This window comes from Mobula birostris, chromosome 16 (genome assembly GCF_030028105.1).
Source record: "Mobula birostris isolate sMobBir1 chromosome 16, sMobBir1.hap1, whole genome shotgun sequence".
NCBI classification, from domain to species: domain Eukaryota; kingdom Metazoa; phylum Chordata; class Chondrichthyes; order Myliobatiformes; family Myliobatidae; genus Mobula; species Mobula birostris.
The window spans coordinates 21,822,190-21,843,843 of record NC_092385.1 but is presented as its reverse complement, the minus strand read 5'-3'; the positions used below and the strand labels follow the sequence as shown (position 1 = coordinate 21,843,843).

General features: G+C 43.7%; 1 protein-coding gene across 1 annotated transcript in view; it reads left to right on the top strand.

Annotated features, from left to right (window-relative positions):
- Positions 1-2,220: 2,220 nt before the first annotated feature.
- The window catches only part of chdh (choline dehydrogenase), a 52,087-nt gene continuing 32,653 nt past the window's right edge, over positions 2,221-21,654 (top strand). Inside the window, exons 1-3 of the mRNA XM_072280399.1 lie at positions 2,221-2,394; positions 8,855-8,930; positions 11,820-12,716. Coding sequence (XP_072136500.1) covers positions 12,017-12,716 — 700 coding nt within the window. The 5' untranslated portion in view covers positions 2,221-2,394; positions 8,855-8,930; positions 11,820-12,016. The remainder of the gene's footprint in view (positions 2,395-8,854; positions 8,931-11,819; positions 12,717-21,654) is intronic.

Genomic DNA, 21,654 nt, shown 5'->3' with positions numbered 1-21,654 from the left:
AAAAAAATGCAGAAACATCATTTTCACTAAATCTCAATCTCACACTCATTGTAACACACATAAAAGTTGCTGGTGAACGCAGCAGGCCAGGCAGTATCTATAGGAAGAGGTACAGTCAACGTTTCGGGCCGAGACCCTTTGTCAGGACTAACTGAAAGAAGAGGTAGTAAGAGATTTGAAAGTGGGTGGGGGACGGGGAGATCTAAAATGATAGGAGAAGACAGGAGAGGGAGGAATGGAGCTAAGAGCTGAAAAGTTGATTGGCAAAAGGAATATGAGAGGATTTTGGGACGGGAGGGCTAGGGAGAAAGAAAGGGGGAGGGGGGAAGCCCAGAGGATGGGCAAGGAGTATAGTGAGAGGGACAGAGGGAGAAAAAGGAGAGAGAGAAAAAAAAATAATAATTAATGATGATAGATAAATAAATAAATAAGGGATGGGGTATGAAGGGGAGGTGGGGCATTAACGGAAGTTAGGGAAGTCAATGCTCATGCCATTAGGTTGGACGCTACCCAGAAGGAATATAAGGTATTGTTCCTCCAACCTTTTTAAAGTAAGGAGCTTCCCTTCCTCCACCATCAACTCTGCTCTCAAACGTATCTCTCCCATTTCACGCACATCTACTCTCACCCCATCCTCTCGCCACCTCGCTAGGAATAGGGTTCCCCTTGTCCTCACCTACCACCCCACCAGTCTCCGGGTCCAACATATTACTCTCCGTAACTTCCGCCGCCTCCTACGGGATCCCACCACTAAGCACACCTTTCCCTCCCCCACCTCTGCTTTCTGCAGGAATCGCTCCCTACACGACTCCCTTGTCCACTCATCCCCCCAATCCCTTCCCACCGATCTCCCTCCCGCCACTTATCCTTGTAAGCAGAACAAGTGCTACACATGCCCTTACACTTCCTCCCTCACCACCATTCAGGGCCACAGACAGTCCTTCCAGGTGAGGCGACACTTCATCTGTGAGTCGGCTGGGGTGATATACTGCGTCTGGTGCTCCCGATGTGGCCTTCTATATATTGGCAAAACCCAACGCAGACTGGGAGATCATTTCGCTGAACACCTACGCTCTGTCTGCCAGAGAAAGCAGGATCTCCCAGTGGCCACACATTTTAATTCCACGTCCCATTCCCATTCTGATATGTCAATCCACGGCCTCGTCTACTGTAAAGATGAATCCACACTCAGGTTGGAGGAACAACACCTTATATTCCGTCTGGGTAGCCTCCAACCTGATGGCATGAACATTGACTTCTCTAACTTCCGTTAATCCCGGCCTCCCCTTCATACCCCATCCATTATTTATTTATTTATTAGTACTAATTTATTTTTCTCTCTCCTTTTTCTCCCTCTGTCCCTCTCACTATACTCCTTGCCCATCCTCTGGGCTTCTCCTTCCCCCTTTTCCTTCTCCCTAGCCCTCCTGTCCCATGATCCTCTCATATCCCTTTTGCCAATCACCTGTCCAGCTCTTTGCTGCATCCCTCCCCCTCCTGTCTTCTCCTATCATTTTGGATCTCCCCCTCCCCCTCTCCCTCCCACTTTCAAATCTCTTACTAACTCTTCCTTTAGTTAGTCCTGACGAAGGGTCTCGGCCCAAAACGTCAACTGTACCTCTTCCTAGAGATGCTGCCTGGCCTGCTGCGTTCACCAGCAACTTTGATGTGTGTTGCTTGAAATTCCAGCATCTGCAAATTTCCTCGTGCTCACACTCATTGTGATGAGATTGACAGATTTTGAGATTTTATTGGATTGAGGGGGGTGAGTTTGGTACAGGAGAGGTGAAACATCAATTAAACACCATGGTCTACTTTAGTTCAGAGCAGGCATGAGGAGCCCCAATTATCCTCTCCCTTCAATTTTTTTTTAAAAAAAACTTCCGTTCTCACAACTCCTCCACTTGTTTCATTATTTCTCACAGGGCTTCTTCCTCCGTCTCCTTTGATCACCTATTCTGCCCCTGGGTATGTTTCAGTGTGGTTACCTTACCTTGTGTGGGCTTGCAGATGCCCAGGGCAACTTTCCGCACGGGGTAATAGGGGGCTTTCATAGGCGCTGTGCAAACTGGGAAGGCGCTATGGGCTTTCTGGGAGACACTGCGAGGGTATAATATGCAAATTAAAGTATGAATTCAACACTTCCTGACGCAGAGTCAGGGAGGAAGTGAGGTGACAGGGTGACAATCAGTGGGAGGTATTCAGCGCAGGGTCATCGAAGGGGATTAGCCAGATTTTAAGCATAGCCTTGAGTTAGTCCGGTCCGAAGTCCCCGCTCCACTTAATGGTATCTGCCCGGCGGGATCCCACCCGATCGGCTGGGGCGTGCGACCACAGATCCGAAGGGACGAGTAGGGTGACCCAGATAGCGAGGAAATAGGGCTGTCAGCAAAGGTGAGAGAGAATTACTGACCGCACGGTTGCCGGAGTGGGCGGGGGAGTGGTGGCAATGGAAAAGGCGACACCAGTTGAAGTTTCCAAAACTAGTTTCAAGTTGCAGAGTCTGCAGCGCCTCGACTCTCGACGAACAGGCCACGATTTTGCACTTTAACCGCCGACGCGGTTTTCTGGGGAGTCCCAACACAAACTCAAACCTCTGTTGCGTCGCGCGTTTAAAAATACTGCTTTAAAGTGCATTTGCTGCCGTGCTGTCGGTGGGGTGGGGTGGAAGATGTGGAGGTTAGCACATCGTGGGCCTACAAGGAGAAGAGGTATGATAATCGGGCTGGGTCTCAGCGCCACCTGTACTGTCCTTTTAGATTTCAGCGATTATCTCTGGTCCGAGTGGATTGTGAACTCCATTTCTATTTTGGTAAAACAACATTTCTTAAATAAAGACAGAAGATCCTGGAAATCTTTAAAAGGCCAGGAACTATCCGCGGTTTTAAAAAAGGAACAGTTCACGTTTCTGGTCTAAATTCCCAGATTAATTTCAATCCTATTCAAGGCCGTCCGAACTTTGTGCTCACTACCTCCTTTGGGTTTAATTCTGCGCTCTTAAATATCTTTTAATTTTTGCAGGAAACACAAAAACACTAAAGGTGTTGAAATTCGAAACAAACAAAGTTCCCGAAGAACTTTGGGATCAAGCAGCACCGGTGGAAAGAGAAACGAGTTAATGTTTGAGAACCGAGGATGAATTAATTACTGATTCAAAACGTTGCCTAGTTTCTCTTTGCACAAATACTGGCTGAGTTCTCCAGACTTGGCGTTTCTGTTCCTTTACTTTAAAATTCTTGATTTTTGCCTGAATTTATTTACTCTACCACTGGAGGCCAAGCCCCAATTTGCACAGGCCTCAAATTGTGCTGATCTCACCTTCAGCTTCTCCCTTTTCTAGATGTTTTCCAAATTAAACCCTTTTAAGCAAGCTGTTGGTCCGATTTTCAATCCTTCATAGGGTGAAATAGATCATGTCTGCAGACAGTATGGAGTTTGGACATTGGCTGAAGTATTGCAGATAACATTCACACTGCAGACCGGATGGATTGGCATGTGAAATCTCTAGTGAAAGAGCTAACCATCTGTTTGATCAGAATCAGATTTAATATCACTGACGTATGTCATGAAATTTGTTGTCTCTGGGGTAGCACTACAATGCAATGCCATGAGATAGAGGAGCAGATTTGGGCCATCAAGTCTGCTGCGCCATTCAATCATGGCTGGTGGTATTTTTCTCCCCTCCTCAGCCCCACTCCCCAGCCTTCTCCCCGTAACTTTTGAGGCTGTGTCCAATCAAGAACCAGTCAAGCTCTGCCTTAAATACACCCAACGGCCTGGCCTCCACAGCTGTCTGTGGTAACAAATTCACCACCCTCTGACTAAATAAATTTCTCCACATCTCTGTTTTAAATGGACGCCCCTCTAATCCTGAGGCTGTGCCCTTGTGTCCTAGACATCTCCCACCAGGGGAAACATCCTTAACACATCTACTTTGTCTAGGCCTTTTAACATTCGAAAGGTTTCAATGAGATTCCCTCTCCTCCCCCCACCATCCTTCTAATTTCAGTGAGTACAGGCCCAGAGCTATCAAATGTTCCTGGTATGATAACCCTTTAATTCCCAGAATCATCCTTGTGAACCTCTTCTGGACCCGCTCCAATGCCAGCACATCTCAGATGACGAGCCCAAAACTGTTCACACTACTCAAAGTGAGGCCTCACCAGTGCCTTATAAAACCTCAACATCACATCCCCACACTTGTATTCAAAACCTCTTGAAATGAATGCTAATATTGCATTTGCCTTCCTCACCACCAACTGTATTTGCAAGTTAACCTTTAGGGTGTTCTGCACAAGCACTCCCAAGTCTCTTTGTATCTCAGGTTTTTGGACTTTCTCCCTGTTTAGAAAATAGTCTGCACATTTATTTCTTCTACCCATGTGCATGACCATGCATTTTCCAACATTCTATTTCACTTGCCACTTTCTTGCCCATTCTTCTAATCTGCCTGTCCTTCTGCATCCTACTTGTTCCCTCAACACTACTTGCTTCCTCAACACTACCTGCCCCTCCACCAATCTTCATACCATCTGCAAACTTGACAACAAAGCCATCTGTGCCATCATCTAAATCATTGATATACAACATAAAAAGAAGTGGTCCCAACACCAGCTCCTGCAGAATACCACTACTCGCTAGCAACCAACCAGAAAAGGATCCTTTTATTCCCACTCGCTCCTTCCTAGCAATCAGCCAATGTTTTAATCATGCCAGTAACTTCCCTGTGATACCATGGGCTCTTGGTTACCAGCCTCATGTGTGGCACCTTGTCAAAGGCATTCTCAAAGTCCAAGTATACAACATCCACTGCATCCCCGTTATCCATCCAACTTGTAAGCTCAATGAACTCCAACAAGTTCTTCAGGCAAGCTTTTCTCTTAAGGAAACCATACTGACTTTGTCCAATTATGTTCTGTGTCACCAAATACCCCATCATCTCATCCTTAACAATTGACTCCAACATCTTCCCAACCACTGAGGTCAGGCTAACTGGTCTGTAATTTTCTTTCTGCTGCCTTCCTCCTTTTTAGAGTGGAGTGACATTTGCAATTTTCCAGTCCTCTGTCACCATGCCAAAGTCCGATGATTTTTGAAAGATCATTACTAATGCCTGCACAATCTCTACCGCTATCTCTCTTTCAGAAGCCTAGGGTGCAGTTCCTCTGCTGTGGGTGACTTGTGTACCCTTAGGTCTTTCAGCTTTTTGAGCATCTTCCCCCTTGTAATAGTAACTGCACTCACTTCTCTTCCCACACACCCTTCATATCTGGGATACCGTTAGTGTCTTCCACAGTGAAGACTGTTGCAAAATGCTCATTTACTTCATCTGCCATCTCCTTGTCCTCAGTTATTATTTCTCCGGCCTCATTTTCTAGTGGTCCTATATCAACTCTCATCTCACTTATTTTTTCCATACTTGAAAAAGCTTTTACTGTCCACTTTGATATTGTTTGCTAGCTTGCTTTCATATTTCATCATTTCCATCTTAATGATTCTTTTAGTTGCTCTCTGGAGGTTTTTAGAAGTTTCCCAATCCTCTATCTTCCTGTTAATTTTTGCTTTGTTGTATGTTCTCTCTTTTGCTTTTACATTAACTTTGAATTCCCTTGTCAGTCAAGATTGTACTATTTTGCCATTTGAGTATTTCGTTGCTTTTGAAATACTTCTGTACTGCACCTTCTCATTTTTCCCAGAAACTCACACCTTTGCTGCTCTGCTGTCGTCCCTGCCAGCACCTCCTTCCAATTTACTTTGGCCAACTCCTCTCTCATACCTCTGTAACTTCCTTTACTCTACTGAAATACTGCTATGTCAGACTTTACTTTCTCCCTACCAAATTTCAAGTTGAACTCAATCATATTGTGATCATTGCCTCCTAAGGGTTCTTTTACCTTAAGCTCTCTAATCTCCTCTGGTTCATTACATGACACTCATTTCAGTACAGCTGATCCCCGAGTAGGTTCAATGACAAACTGCTCTAAGAAGTCATCTTGTAGGCATTCAACAAACTCACTTTCTTGAGATCCATTTACAACCTGATTTTCCCAATCGACCTGCATGTTAAAATTTCCCATGACTATCATAACATTGGCCTTTTGATACGCCTTTTCTATTTCCCGTTGTAATATGTGGTCCACATCCCAGCATCCCAGTTGGGAGGCCTGTATATAACTGACAACAGGGTCCTTTTACCCTTGCAGTTTCTTAACTCAACCCACAAGGATTCAAGATCTTCTAATCCAGTGTTACAGCTTTCTGCTGATTTGATGCCATTCGTTACCAGCAGAGCCACACCACTTGCTCTGCCTACCTTCCTGTCCCTCCAATACAACGTGTAACCTTGGACATTCAGCTCCCAACTACAACCATCCTTCAGTCACAATTCATTGATGGCTACAACCTCATACCTGACGATCTGCAATAGTGCAACAAGATCATCCACCTTACTTATTATACTCCTTGCATTGAGATATAACGCTTTGAATACTGTATTTGCTACCCTTTTTGATTCTGCATCTCTAATGCAGTGATACTCACCTTGTTGGCTGCAATTTTGCTGATCATCTGCCTGCTCTTCCTGACAGTCTGACTGCATGCTATCTTTGCTTTTTTACCTTCCATCCTATCCTGAGTCCCTTCACGCCAGTTCCCACCCCCATTGCCAAATTAGTTTAAACCCTCTCCAACAGCTGTAACAAACCTGCACGAGACAATATTGGTCCCCCTCGGGTTCAGGTGCAACCCATCACTTCTGAATACCTGAATACATAATAATAGAGAGAATACTACTGTGAATTACAGTAAATGTGTGTATAATATATATATATTGCTCTATTATTATGTACAGCAGGTATTCAATAGTTAAATTAGTAGTGCAAAATAAAAATTAAAAATGTAGTGAGGTGGTGTTCATGAGTTCAATGTCCATTTAGAAATCGGATTGCAGACGGGAAGAAGCTGCTCCCGAATCGCTGAGTGTGTGCCTTCAGACTCCGGTACTTTCTTCCTGACGGTAGCAATGAGAACAGGGCATGCTCTGCGTGGGGGGCGTGGGGGTCCTTAACGATAGCAGTATCGTGAACAGATTCCCGATCAGCAACATCTGACGGAGATGGAAGGTAATTGCTAATGGCCTGAAACATAATTGTGGCATCAGAGTAAATCGTGTGGCCATGAAAGGAGACTGCGGAAAACTAAAGCTGAGGGAGGGATTAGGGTGAAATTGGAGAGGGGAGGAAACTTGATTCCACCAGGAGCATATGAATCATAAATTCTAGCTTAGGCTTTCCGTGCTATAAATGCATTAGTCAAATAAGAAAGATTCCAATTGTCCTCCATGATATCACTGTATCTACCCTCTGACTAGCAATTTTTATGTTAATAACCAGCAATCTTAAATAATGTCCAGAGTAAAGGTTGAGCGAGCTAGGGCATTTCTCTTTGGAGCGAAGGAGGATGAGAGTAGACTTGATAGAGGTGTATAATTTAAGAGGCGTAGATAGAGTGGACAGCCAGCACCTTTTTATAAGGGTGGCAATGGCTTATATGAGGGGACCTGCTTTTAAGTACAAAGTATGGGGGTATGTCAGAGGTAGGCTTTTTAACGCAGAGAGTGGCGAGTGCCTGGACTGCATTGTCGGGGTTAGTGATAGAAGCACATACATTAGGGACATTTAAGAGACTCTTAGATAGGCACATGGATGAAAGAAAAATGCAGGGCAATGTGGGGGGGGGGAATGGTTAGATTAATCTTGACATAGGTTAAAGGTCAATACAACATCATGGACCAAAAGGGCCTGTACTGTGCTGTATGTTCTAAATTACTCTACTGCTGCCTCGGGTACCTTTGCCTTTCCAACTGATGGCTCTACTAATAGTTCTAGCCCCTGTACACGTCCATCCACCATGAGAAAGGGCTCAGGGCTCTCGACTTCTAGACAACAGAGCCAACCAGATCTGGCAGAATGGTACTCATGCTTAACAACTCTCTTTTGGTTCCTCCCACTGTCTGCAGATCGAAGGTGTGGCCATGGGCACTCACATGGACTCTAGCTGCAGTTGCCTTTTCATTGGCTATACAAAACAATCCATGTCCCAAGCCGACGCTTTTAATGCTCCCAGCTCTTTCTGCACTACATTGACAACTGCATTGATGCAAGTGTCATCTGCTTCATCAACTTTGCCACCAATTTTCACCCCGTTCTCAAATTCATGTAGGCCATCTATGATGCCTCTCTTTCCTCTTTCCTTTCTTGATCTCTCTGTCTCCATCTCTGAAGACAGATTATCTACTGACATTTCTTCCAGATCCACTGACTCACACTTTAACTACACCTCTTCCCACCCTGTCACTTGCAATAAGACTATTCCATTCTCTCAGTTTTTCTGTCTCCCCCCCCCCACATCTATTCTCATCTGAGAGGCCCTCTTATTTTCTCCAGAAAACAAGGTTTCCCCTTCACTGCTACCAACGCAGCCTTCACTCGCATCGCCTGCATTTTCCACGTCTGGCCTCACTATATTCTTCCCCACGTACAAAATAACAGTGGGCATAACGCTTTGCAACATTGGCGATCAGAAGCGTAGGGTTCACTTCCTGCCACCGTCTATAAGGAGTTTGTATGTTCTTTCAGTGACTGTGTGGGTTTCCTCTGGGTACTCCAATTTCCTCCCGAAGGCATTGGTGTTAGTAAGTTGTGGGCATGCTATGTTGCCACCGGAGGCATGGCATCACCTGTGGTCTGCCCCCAGCACACCTTCGGTCTGTGTTGGCCATCGATGCAAACGCACATTTAATTGTATGTTTCAATATACATGTGACAAGTAATGTTTATGTTTTCATTCCTTTTAGGCACATCTCTGCAACCGTAAACCTGCCTCTACACGTGCTACCTCACCACCGTTAAGGGCCCCAACACTTCTTACAGGTGAGTCAGCAGTTCACATGTGAACCCGTCAGTGTCGTTATTGTGTCTGGTGCTCCCTGTGCGGCCTCCTCGACATGGGTGAGACCCTGTGCAGATTGGGGGATCGCTTCACAAGCACCTTTGCTCCGTCTGCGGCCAGGATCTCCCAGTGGCCAGCAATCTTGGAGTTTGAATCAGGTTTATGAGCACTGTTGTATCTGGTGTAAAATTTGTTTTCTGGCAGCAGAACAATGCAGTGACATAAAATGATTATAAATAACAGAACACATAGTGCAACAAGAAAATACATAATAAAGGTATTCACAGAGCATTCAGAAATCTGATGGCGGAGGGCAATTTTAATTTCACGTCCCATTCCTACACTGACATACATTTCTGCCTCTACTGTCAAGTTCAGGCGAGACATATATTAGAGCAACAACACCTTGTATTTCATCTTGGTGCTCAACATCAACATCAATTTCTCTAATCTGGAGGCCAGTCCCCTCAGAAAACTGAAATTCACCCATACTGAGTTCACGAGTCACTACCAAAAATCCTGTAATATGTACGAGGGGTGATTGATAAGTTCGTGGTCTAGGGTAGAAGGAGTCAATTTTAGAAAACCTAGCACATTTATTTTTCAACATAGTCCCCTCCTACATTTACACATTTAGTCGAGCGGTCGTGGAGCATACGGATCTTGGACCTCCAGAAAGTGTCCACAGCATGGGTGATTGATAAGTTCGTGGCCTACAGTAGAAGGAGATGAGTTATACAGCTTTTATTACATGCACGTGCAGGTCAATGCTTTGAGTGATTATGCAGAAAGTTTGAAGTTACTAACTCATCTCCTTCTACCTTAGGCCACGAACTTATCAATCACCCCATATGAGTTATTAACTTCAGACATTCTGCATAATCACTCAATGAGTTGAACTGCATGTGCATGTAATGAGAGCTGTATAACTCATCTCCTTCTACCATAGGCCACGAGCTCATCAATCACCCCTGCTGTGGACACTTTCTGGAGGTCCAAGATCTGTATGCTCCACGACTGCTGAACTAAGTGTGTAAATGTAGAAGAGGACTATGTTGAAAAATAAATGTGCTAGGTTTTCTAAAATTGACTCCTACCTTAGGCCACGAAGTTACCAATCACCCCTCGTAATAGGAATTCACTCTTGTGAATTTATGTGGGAAGAACAGAAAATAGTTTTTTTCAATTTGCTTTGCTTGACCAATAAGTGTTGCAGAAAATCGCAGTACATTTATTTTTAGGAAAGGCAATCCCTGAAACGTGAGAGTTGCCTGTATAGTTTTCTAGCTGTGGTCTAACTATAGTTTGTAAATTTGTACCATAACCTCCTGCTCTTAAGTTCTTTGCCTTGGCTAATGAAGGCAAGTATCCTGTATCAAATGTCTTGTACATCACCTTATCTGGCAATGAAAAGGGCTTATGGAATAACATCTGAGGTCCCAGAAAACCTTTGCAGGTTTTTTTCTGGACCTTGAGCTTGTAGACCAGTCTTCCTCTGTTCTTAAGCATTTCCCAGGACCCTACAGAATTAGGCCATTCAGCCCATTGAATCTGTTCTGCCATTTGATCATGGCTGTTCCATTTCCCTCTCAACCCCATTCTTCTGCCTTCTACCCGGAACTTTTCACGCTCTGACTTACTAGGAATTTAGCAACCTCCACCTTAAATACGCCCAATGACCTGCCATCCACAGCCACCTGTGACAACAAATTCCACAGATTCACCACCCTCTGACTAAAGAAACTCATCCTCGTCTCCATTCTAAATGGATGTCCCTCTATTTTGAGGTTGTGCCTCTCTCAGTTCTACTACTTATTTCTTCAATGAACCATACATTCAAAGGTTCATTTATTATCAAGGTATACAACTCTGAAATTCTTCTTGATAGCCACAAAATGAAGGAAAGAACAGCAGACAATCATTAACCTGCAAATCCCTCTTACCAGCACAAAAACAGTACAAGCACATTGACATCCAAATCCCCCTCCCTCCCCCACACATAAAAACGAGAAAGATTGGGCGAGAAACACGAAATACAAAAAAAACATAAGACTGAAAAAAAGTCCACAGTCCAAGTCCAGATCCAAAACGCAGAAAACCTGGGTAACATTTTCTCTTTCTGTAGCAGAGCGATCTCACACTCAGTTGAAGATTAGACCTTGTTTTGAAAAAGAAAGATTTTAAAATTACTTGAAGGTAGTTTCCTTGTTTGGTAAGTTGGTGGGACAGATTTTTAAAATGATCAATACTATTATCTTTTAGGCAAGATAGTATGTGTTATCTGGGCACTGAGTACCTGTCTGCGGATATCACCAAATGAAGAAGAATTGGAAGAATTTGCTTAAAGGGGACAAATGTTTCGTTGAAACAACTCAAATTAAACTGTACAGTTGAAAATTAATAATTTACTGAAGATTTTGGCAAGTGAATACTATAGAAGCTGTCATTCTTGCAATTCATTGGATAGGTATCGGAATGTAAAGCTTATGTAGGGGGATAGAATTCAGAGTCAGGTGCTGTAAAATGAAATGGCAATGAGTACCTCGCACATATCATTCAAGCACTGACCTTTGGTTACTCAGATCTCTCAATGACCGTTGCCAGCCAGCAGTTACTGGGTGTGTCTCAAGCTGTCTGTTACATAGTTCAGCAAGTAGACCGACTTTGAACTTTTTAATGGTTCTTTTTGATACAGCTACTGATTATGGCTCCCAAAAACCTTTCTTTGAAATGCTAGCAAATTCAGTTGTTTCAAATATTTTACAAATTCCAGTTGTATCTGTTTAATCTGAACTCATGCGTATTGTGTTTAATTGTTTTCCTTGATTTTTTTTTGTGTTTACTGAGTAATGTTTATTTCTTAATCTCAGGGACTCACTCTTTTGAGATCGTCAAGAGCAACAGTTTTGAATGAACCATTCCAGTACTTATCGCCGTACTTTGTACCTACAGCCATTTAAAAAAAGCCTCCAAGACCAACACATTGAGCCAATATAAAGCGGAGCAGAAGGAGTTTTCTATACTTCCAGAGCCGCTCTATTGCACACCACAGCTTGCAGCAAGAACCATGAGTAGATTAATTAAGTTCACAAAAGCAAACGTGGCAAGCAGTTTATTACATAGATTCATACAGCACCAGAATGCAAACGTATTGTCTAAATCCTATTCTGCAAAGCCATCAGCGTTCAACTACATAATAGTTGGAGCAGGTTCTGCAGGATGTGTCTTGGCAAACCGCCTTTCTGAAGACCCCAGCGACTCAGTGCTCCTTTTGGAAGCAGGGCCTAAAGATATGCTATTGAATAGCAAGCGGATGATGTGGAAGATTCACATGCCAGCTGCCTTGATATACAACCTCTGTGATGATAAGTACAACTGGTATTACCACACCATGGCTCAAAAACACATGTACAACCGTGTAATGTACTGGCCAAGAGGTCGCGTTTGGGGAGGATCTTCTTCTCTGAATGCCATGGTATATATCCGCGGGCATGCAGAGGATTACAATCGCTGGGAGAAGCAAGGTGCCACTGGATGGAATTATGAGCACTGCCTTCCATATTTTAGGAAAGCACAATGCCATGAACTGGGGGCTGACCAGTACAGAGGGGGTAGCGGACCACTACACGTATCGCGGGGAAAGACAAATCATCCTCTTCATGTTGCTTTTCTGGAGGCTGGGCAACAGGCAGGCTACCCATTTACTGATGATATGAATGGATTTCAGCAGGAAGGAGTTGGTTGGATGGATATGACAATTCACAAAGGTATTGCCAGTCAAATATTGTATCCTTTCTATTTTGCTTCTTTGATAATGTGAAAACTCAGCAAAAAATTTAATATTCTTGTAATTATGAAAATGTATATGAAACATTTATTATTATTATTCTTTCTTTCTTTTGTATTTGCAGTTTATTGTCTTTCGCACTTTGGTTGAATGCCCAGTGGTCTTTCATTGATTCTTTTATGGTTATTGGATTTATTGAACATGCCTGCAAGAAAATGAATCTCAGGGTTACATGTATGGACTTTGATAATAAATTTACTTTGAACTTTGAAGTTGAAACGAAGTAAGTCAAATACAACTAGGTTAGGTCTTGCAAGGTGATTATGGTAGAACAGAGGGATCTGGGAATACAGATCCATAATTCCTTGAAAGTGGCATTGCAGATAGAGTTGTAAGGAGCGTTGATTGGCCTTCATAAGTCAATGCAATGAACACAGGAGTTGAGATGTTATGTTGAAGTTGTATAAGATGTTGGTGAGGCCTTATTTGGAGTCTTATGTGCAGGTTTGCAAGAAGATGACAATAAGATTAGATTATGAAGACACGCAGACCTCTTTTATTGTCATTTAGTAATGCATGCATTAAGAAATGGTACAATATTTCCTCTGGTGTGATATCACAAAGCACAGGACAGACCAAGACTGAAAAAACTGACAAAACCACATAATTATAACATATAGTTACTAACAGTGCAACAATACCATAACTTGATGAAGAAATCCATGAGCACAGTAAAAGTTCAAAGTCTCTCAAATGTCCCACATCTCACACAGACGGGAGAAGGAAGAAAAACTCTCCCTGCCATGCTGACCACAGTCTGACTCTGAGTCATCCGAAAACTTCGAGCTCTGATTAGCTCTCCGACACCAAGTACTGAGCGCCATCTCTGTCTGAATGATTCGACCTCAATCTCGGTTGCCAACAGCAGGCAAGGCCGGGGATTTTGAGGCCTACCCTCCGAAAGATTCCCGACCACGCAGTAACGACAGCAGCGAACGAACATTTCAGTAATTTCTCCAGATTTTTCCAGATTGAAAGAGTACTGAAAAAAATATACAGAGGGACATAGATAAGGTAAATACAAACAGGCTTTTTCCACTGAGGTAGGGTGAGATGACAACTAGAGGTCATGAGTTAAGGCTGAGAGGCGAATTGTTTAAGGGGAACATGGGAGGAACTTCACTGAGAGGCTGGTGAGAGTGTGGAACAAACTGCTAGTGGAAGTGATGGATGCAGGTTTGATTTCAACATTCAGGAGAAATTTGGATAGGTACATGGATGGGAGAGGTAGGGAGTGTTATTGTCCGGGTGCAGTTCAATGGGCTAGGGTGCATAATAGTTTGGCATAAGCTAGAGGGGGCGAAGGGCATGTTTCTGTGCTGTAGTGTTCTATGACTATGCTATTCTTGTACTGGCTCAATTAGCTTTACAAAACCTCTCAACCTAAGAGGTTTGAGGTAGCTCAACCTGTAATTGTAGATGTATTCTGAAGAGAAGAACCATTATGAGTCATTCTTGCACTTGATGGTCCTTGGTTGTCTATCTCCTCTTCTCTGTAAAAGTAAAGGCATCCGTTAGTCTTGCGAGACCATGGATCTGTGCCTGGAAAGTCTTCACTCTCCAGGGCGCAGGCCTGGGCAAGGAAGGCCTGGCCTGTATGGAAGACCAGCAGTTGCCCGTGCTGCAAGTCTCCCCTCTCCATCCAATGTTGCCCAAGGGAAGGGCATTAGGACCCATACAGCTTGGCACCAATGTCGTCGCAGAGCAATGTGTGATTAAGTGCCTTACTCAAGGACACAACACACGTTGCCTCGGCTGGGGCTCGAACTCACGACCTTCAGGTCGCTAGTCCAATTCCTTAACCACTTGGCCATGTGCCCTTCTCTGTACTGTAATTATAATGACATTGGTTGCTGTTGGGCAGAAACTCCTTTCATCTTCCCTTCCTTAGTGCTATGGTGATGCTCTGTTTTCTTAAATTAAGACATTTCCTTAACTAAATGGTCACACTTTGATTTATCACTGTGCAAGAGAGGAAAGTTGCATGAGTTTAGCATTGATCACCTATTTTCTGGGAGGTAAAGGATTTTCACTCCAGCCTCAAAAACAGATGAATAATTATTCTGTTATTACCAAAATATCATTCTGCTATTGTTCCTTTTCCCTGAAATAAATAAAGATTTTTTTCAGTATATTTATTACTCAGGAGTTCAAGAAGTCCTAAAGTATTTCTGAGCCAGTTGATTAATGTTGAAGGACACTTAATGAAACATATGCAAGCACAGCACACAGCAGCTTGCTTGTGCATGGTAGGATGCCAAAGATGTTGCTGTGAATGACTGATCAACATAATTGGTGCTGTTTGAATACTGGCTATTGGCCAGGACAAAATATGGTTTACCAAACTTCTTAGACAAAAACATGGAATCTTTTCTAATCATCTTCAAGTCAGACACTAAGGTTGGTTAACTTTTCTTACTTTGTTGTAACTCTTACATTAAATGTATATCTTTGAAGGGAAGTCAGTTTAAATCAATCTTGTATAGCTTACAGGAATGAGTTATACAAACAACAAAGATTAACAATAATTTGCTGATTTATTGTGGTAAAAGTTCATGATTTAAACTTCACTGAATGATCCCTTTTGAACTGCAGCAATATGTTGAGATCAGGTATTGAGGGCAGGATGTGGGTTTGTTTGTTTCTCACCACATTCAAAGGTTCAAAATATAATTATTATTTAAGTATGTACGCAACCCCAATCTCCTGCTTTCTCCCTGTATCCCTTCATGCCCCAACCAATCAAGAATCTATCAACCTCTGCCTTCAATATACGTCAAGACTCGGCTTCCTCGGCTGCCTGCGGCAAAGAACTCTGCAGATTCACCGCCCTCTGGCTAAAGAAATTCCTCCTCATCTCCATTCTAAATGGATGCCCCTCTATTCTTTGTCCTCTGGTCTTAGATTCTCCCACCACAGGAGAACATCTTCCCCACATCCACTCTGACAAGGCCTTTCACTATTCAATAGGTTTCATTGAGATAACCCTTCATTGATCTAAATTCTAGTGAATACAGGCCCAGAGCCATCAAACACTCTTCATTTGACAAGCCATTCATTCCTGGAATACTTTTCATGTACCTCCTTTGAACACTCTCCAGTTTCAGCACATCCTTTCCCAGATCAGGGGCCCAAAACTGCTCACAATACTCCAAGTGAGGCCTCACCAATGGTTATAAAGTTTCAACATTACATCTTTGCTTGTATGTTCTAGTCCGCTTGAAATAATGGCTAACATCCTATTTGCCTTCCTTACCAAAGACTCAAACTGCAGATTAACCTTTAGGGAATCCTGCACAAGGATTCCCAAGTCCCTTGCGCCTCGGTTTTTTTGTACTTTCTCTCCATTTAGAAGATAGTCTACCTTTTCATTTCTTCTACAAAAGTGCACAATCATACATTTTCTGACACTGTATTCCATCTGCCATTTCTTTGCCCATTCTCCTAATTTGTCTAAATCTTTCTGTAGCCTGTCTACTTCCTCAAAACTATGTGCCCCTCCACCTATCCACATATCAGCTGCAAACTTTGCAACAAAGCCATTAATTTCATCATCCAAATCATTGATGTAAAAAGAATTGGCCCCAACATAGACCCTGTGGAACACTACTAGTCACCGGCAGTCAACCAGAAAATTATTCCCAGAAATTATTCCCACTGTTTACCTCTTGTCAATCAGTCACTGCTTTATCTATGCTAGAATCTTTCCTGTAATACCATGAGATCATAGCTTCTTAAGCAGCCTCATGTGTGGCACCTTGTCAAAGGCCTTCTGAAAATCCAAGTACACAACATCAACCGATTCTCCTTTGTCTATCTTGCTTGTTATTTCTTAAAGGAATTCCGAGAGATTTGCCGAGCAAGATTCTCCCTTGAGGAAACCATGCTGACTACGGCCTATTTTATCATGTGCTTCCAAGTACTTTGAGACCACATCCTTAATAATAGTCTCCAACATCTTCCCAACAACTGAGGTCAGACTAACTGGCCTATAGTTTCCTTTTTTCTGCCTCTCTCTGTTCTTGAAGAGTGGATGACATTTGCAATTTTCCAGTCTTCCAGAACCAATCCAGAATCTAGTGATTCTTGGAAGATCATTTATGTTGCCTCCACAATCTTTCAACTGCCTCCTTCAGAACCCTGGGGTGTACACCATCTAGTCCAGGTGACTTATCTACCTTCTCTCTGATTATGGTAACTTTACACACTTCATCACTCATGACACCTGGAACTTCTACCATACTGCCCATGTCTTCTGCAGTGAAGACTGGTACAAAATACTTAATCAGTTCATCCACCAATTCCTTGTCCCTCATTAGTGCCTCTCCAGCATTGTTTTCCAGCAGTCCAATATCCACTCTCGCCTCTCTTTCCAGGGAGAATTGATCATATTATGTTCACTTGACTCTATGGGTTCTTTTACCTTAAGCTCTCTAATCAGTTGTGCTTCATTGCGCAATGCCCGATCCAGAATAGCCGATCTCCTAGTGAGCTCAACAACAAGCTGCTCTTAAAAAGCCATCTCGTAGGCGCAATTCCCCCTTCTGGAATCCAGCACCAACGTGATTTTCTCAATCTACCTACATATTGACTTTTGTAACATTGCCCTTTTGGCATGCATTTTCTACCTCCCATTGTAATTTGTGGACCACGTCCTTTCTGCTGTTTGGGGGTCTGTATACAACTCCCATCAGGGTCTTTTTATCCTTGCAGTTCCTTAGCTGTATCCACAATGATCCACCATCTTCAGAGCCTATGTCACCTCTTTCTAATGATTTGATTTCATTTTTATCAACAGAGCAACGCTGCCCCCTCTGCCTTCCTGTCTATCCATTCAATACAATGTGTATCCTTGGACATTAAGCTACCAGCTATGATCTTCTTTCAGCCATGATTCAGTGATGTCTACATCATACCTGTTGATCTGCAACTGTGCTACAAGTTCACCTACCTTATTCCATATACTGCATGCATTCAAATACAACACCTTCAGTTCTGTATTCACCCTTTGTGAATTTGTTTGCGTTTTACGCTGCAACTCATCGCTTTGACTGCAATTTTGCCCTATCAACAGCTCTCCTCACAACACATTGCCACTTTTTGTCAACCAGCTACCTCATCTTCTTCACTATTATCTACCTTTCCTACGATACTCTTGCATTGAAGTATATGCAGCTCAGGACACTAGTTGCACCATTCTCAACCTTTTGATTCCTAACTTTGTCAGCGTCTTACCAATATCTGCTCCACAACCTCTCCATGAGCTGTTCTGGCACTCTGGTTCCCATACCCCTGAATCTTTAAACCCACTGTGCAGCATTAGCAAGCCTTCCCACTAGGATATTAGTCTCCCTCCAGTTCAGGTGCAAACCACCCCTTCTGTACAGGTTCCACCTTCTGTGGAAGACAGCCCAATAATCCAAAATTCTTGTGCCCTCCATCCTACACCTACTCCTTAGCCATGTATTAAACTGTATAATCTTCCTAGCTCTGGCCTCACCAGCACGTTGCGCAGGCAGCAATCCTGAGATCACAACCCTGGAGGTCCTGCCCTTTAACTTAACACTGAACTCCCTATGTAGAACCTCATCACTCGCCCTATCCATGTCATTGGTACCTACATGGACCACGACTTCTGGCTGTTCAGCCTCCCACTTAAGAATGCTGAGAACTCAATCCGAGATATCCTGGACCCTGACACCCGGGAGGCAACATACTGTCTGGGAATCTTGTTCTCGTCCACAGAATGTCCTGTCCATTCCCCTAACTAACGAATCCCTTATCACCACAGTGTGCCTCTTCTCTGCACCCCCCCCCTTCCCTTCTGAGTCACAGACTCAGTGTCAGAGACCCAACCTCTGTTAGGTCAACAACCACCACACACATCCCTCCCCCTCCCCCCTCTCCCTGCTCCCCAAAGTGATATACCTGTTGTTGAGGGGAATGGCCACAGGGGTACTCTGCACTGGCTCCTTAACCCCTCTCCCCTTCCTGACTGTCACCAAGTTTCCTGTGTCCTGCACCTTGGGAGTAACTACCTCTCTATCTATCTCCCAAATGATCCGGAGTTCATCCAGTTCCAGTTCCAACTCCCTAACGCGAGTTGCAGCTGGATGCACTTCTCGCATATGTAGTCGTCTGGGACACTGGAGGTCTCCCTGCCTTCCCACATCCTGCATGAGGAGCATTCAACTACCCTGCCTGGCATCTCTACTGTCCTGGCTGAGCAGGTATAAAGAAGGGAAGGAGAAAAAAATCAAGATCACCACTCCGACTCTCCACTTCGACTGTCCACTCTGTCCACTCCACCGACGGCCATGTAACGACGGCTGCTGAGCTTGCCTCTGCCTTCCTTTAATTTTTTTCTTGCTGATTCCAAATGCTGTTTGAGTCACCAGTCAGAGCTCTTTTTTGCTGTAGCGACCCGCTGCTGCCTTTTCTACTTGAGCAGTGGACCTAATTGAAATCCCCACCTTTCAAAACTTCTGATATTGAGTCAAATACACAATAAAATAACTTGCTTTTGTCCATTTCCTTTGTTTTCACGTTATCTATGTGCAGGAAGGAGAGAATTGGAGCCGATTCAGAATCAGGTTTGATATCACTGCAAATGTTGTGCAATTTGTTATCTTTGCACCAACTGTAACAGAAAGGTATTGAAGCAATGTTCATGGGTTCAATGTCCGTTCAGAACTCGGAAGTCAGAGGGAAAAGTTGTTTCTGAATCACTGAGTGATGCCTTCAGGCTCCTGTACTCCCTCCCTGATGTCCTGGGTACTACAGAGGCCAGTGCCTGTGATGGGGCTGACTAAGTTTACAACTCCCTGCAGCTTATTTTGATCCTGTGCCATTGCTGCAGAGGATCCTGATAGGCAGGATTTATGAATATTTGGAGAGGCATAATATAATTAGGAATAGGCAAGTATTGCCTTACGAGCTTGATTGAATTTTTTGAAGCTGTGACTAAACACATTGATGAAGGTAGAGCCGTAGATGTGGTGTATATGGGTTTTAGCAAGGTATTTGATAAGGTACCCCATGCAAGGCTTATTGAGAAAGTAAGGAGGCATGGGATCCAAGGGGACATAACTTTGTGGATCCAGAGCTGGCTTGCCCACAGAAGGCAAAGAGTGGTTGTAGACAGGTCATATTCTGCATGGAGGCCGGTGACCAGTGGTGTGCCTCAGGGATCTGTTCTGGGACCCCTACTCTTTGTGATTTTTATAAATGACCTGGATGAGGAAGTGGGGGGATGGGTTAATAAATTTGCTGATGACACAAGGGTTGGACATGTTGTGGATAGTGTGGAGGGCTGTCAGAGGTTACAGCGGGACATTGTTAGGACGCAAAACTAGGCTGAAAAGTGGCAGATAGAGTTCAACCCAGATAAGTGTGAGGTGGTTCATTTTGGTAGGTGAAATATGATGGCAGAATATAGCATTAATAGAGCTCTGTGGAGGATCAGAGGGATCTTGGGGTCCAAATTTATAGGACACTGAAACTGCCACACAGGTTGACTCTGTGGTTAGGAAAGCATATGGTGCATTGGCCTTCTTCAATCATCGGATTGAGTTTAAGAGCCGAGAGGTAACGTTGCAGCTATATTGGACCCTGGTCAGACCCCACTTGGAGTACTGGGTTCATTTCTGGTTGCCTCACTACAGGAAGGATGTGGAAACCATAGAAAAGGTGCAGAGGAGATTTACAAGGATGTTGCCTGGATTGGGGAACATGCTTTATGAGAACAGGTTGAGTGAACTCGGCCTTTTCTCCTTGCAGGGACGAAGGATGAAAGGTGACCTCATAGAGGTGTACAAGATGATGAGAGGCATTGATCGTGTGGATAGTCAGAGGCTTTTTCCCAGGGCTGAAGTGGCTAGCACAAGAGGGCACAGTTTTGAGGTGCTTGGAAGTAGGTACAGAGGAGATGTCAGGGGTAAGTTTTTTTACGCAGAGAGTGGTGAGTACATGGAATGGGCTGCCGGCGACGTGGTGGAGGCGGAAACAATAGGGTCTTTTTGAGAGACTCCTGGATGGATACATGGAGCTTAGAAAAATAGAGGGCTGTGAGTAAGCCTAGTAGTTCTAAGGTAAGGACATGTTTGGCACAGCTGTGTGAGCGGAAGGGCCTGTATTGTGCTGGAGGTTTTCTATGTCTCCGTGAATCTGAGCTGTGCTTAGCCACACAGTCATGGGTGTTGAGAGAGTAGGGCAGTGTGCTCAGTACACACCCCCGAGGTGCACCAGTGTTGATCGTCAGTGAGGTGGAGATGTTACTTCTGATCCACACAGAATGCTGTCTTCCAGTGAGTAAGTTGAGGATCCAGTTGCAGAGGGTGGAAGCAGATATTGTTCAGTACCATTCTTATAATAATAATGAAGAATCAGAAGATGGGAGTAGTTTCCTCGAACTTGTGCAGAGGCTGGTTCAGCCTGCTTTTGTCATTTTGAGCTATGTGAACGTGTTCAGTTACATGGTTATATCAGTATTTAGCTGCTCTTGTACTATCATTTTTTGGAGGACAAAAGAGGCAAGTAATGAAAGTGACCTTCCTCATTAAATTTGTTTTATGATAACTGATAATTTCCTTTTCCTGGAATAATTGTGGTTAACTTCTATTGATGATCTACGTAACATTTTTGGATGTATCTACCTTTACAGTTACAAATGATTATTTAAAGTAATGTGTTTATTCTACTCTTGCTTTGTTGCTGCTATAAAAGCTCTGCTGAGAATGAACTCTTCTTGTGTTAATCTTAGCAAATTGCCGAAGGAGTGACATCAACTGAGCTAGAGATAATCACAAAAGATTACAATGTGCATGAGCAAGAGAACAACCACTTGGAAATACCTGAAA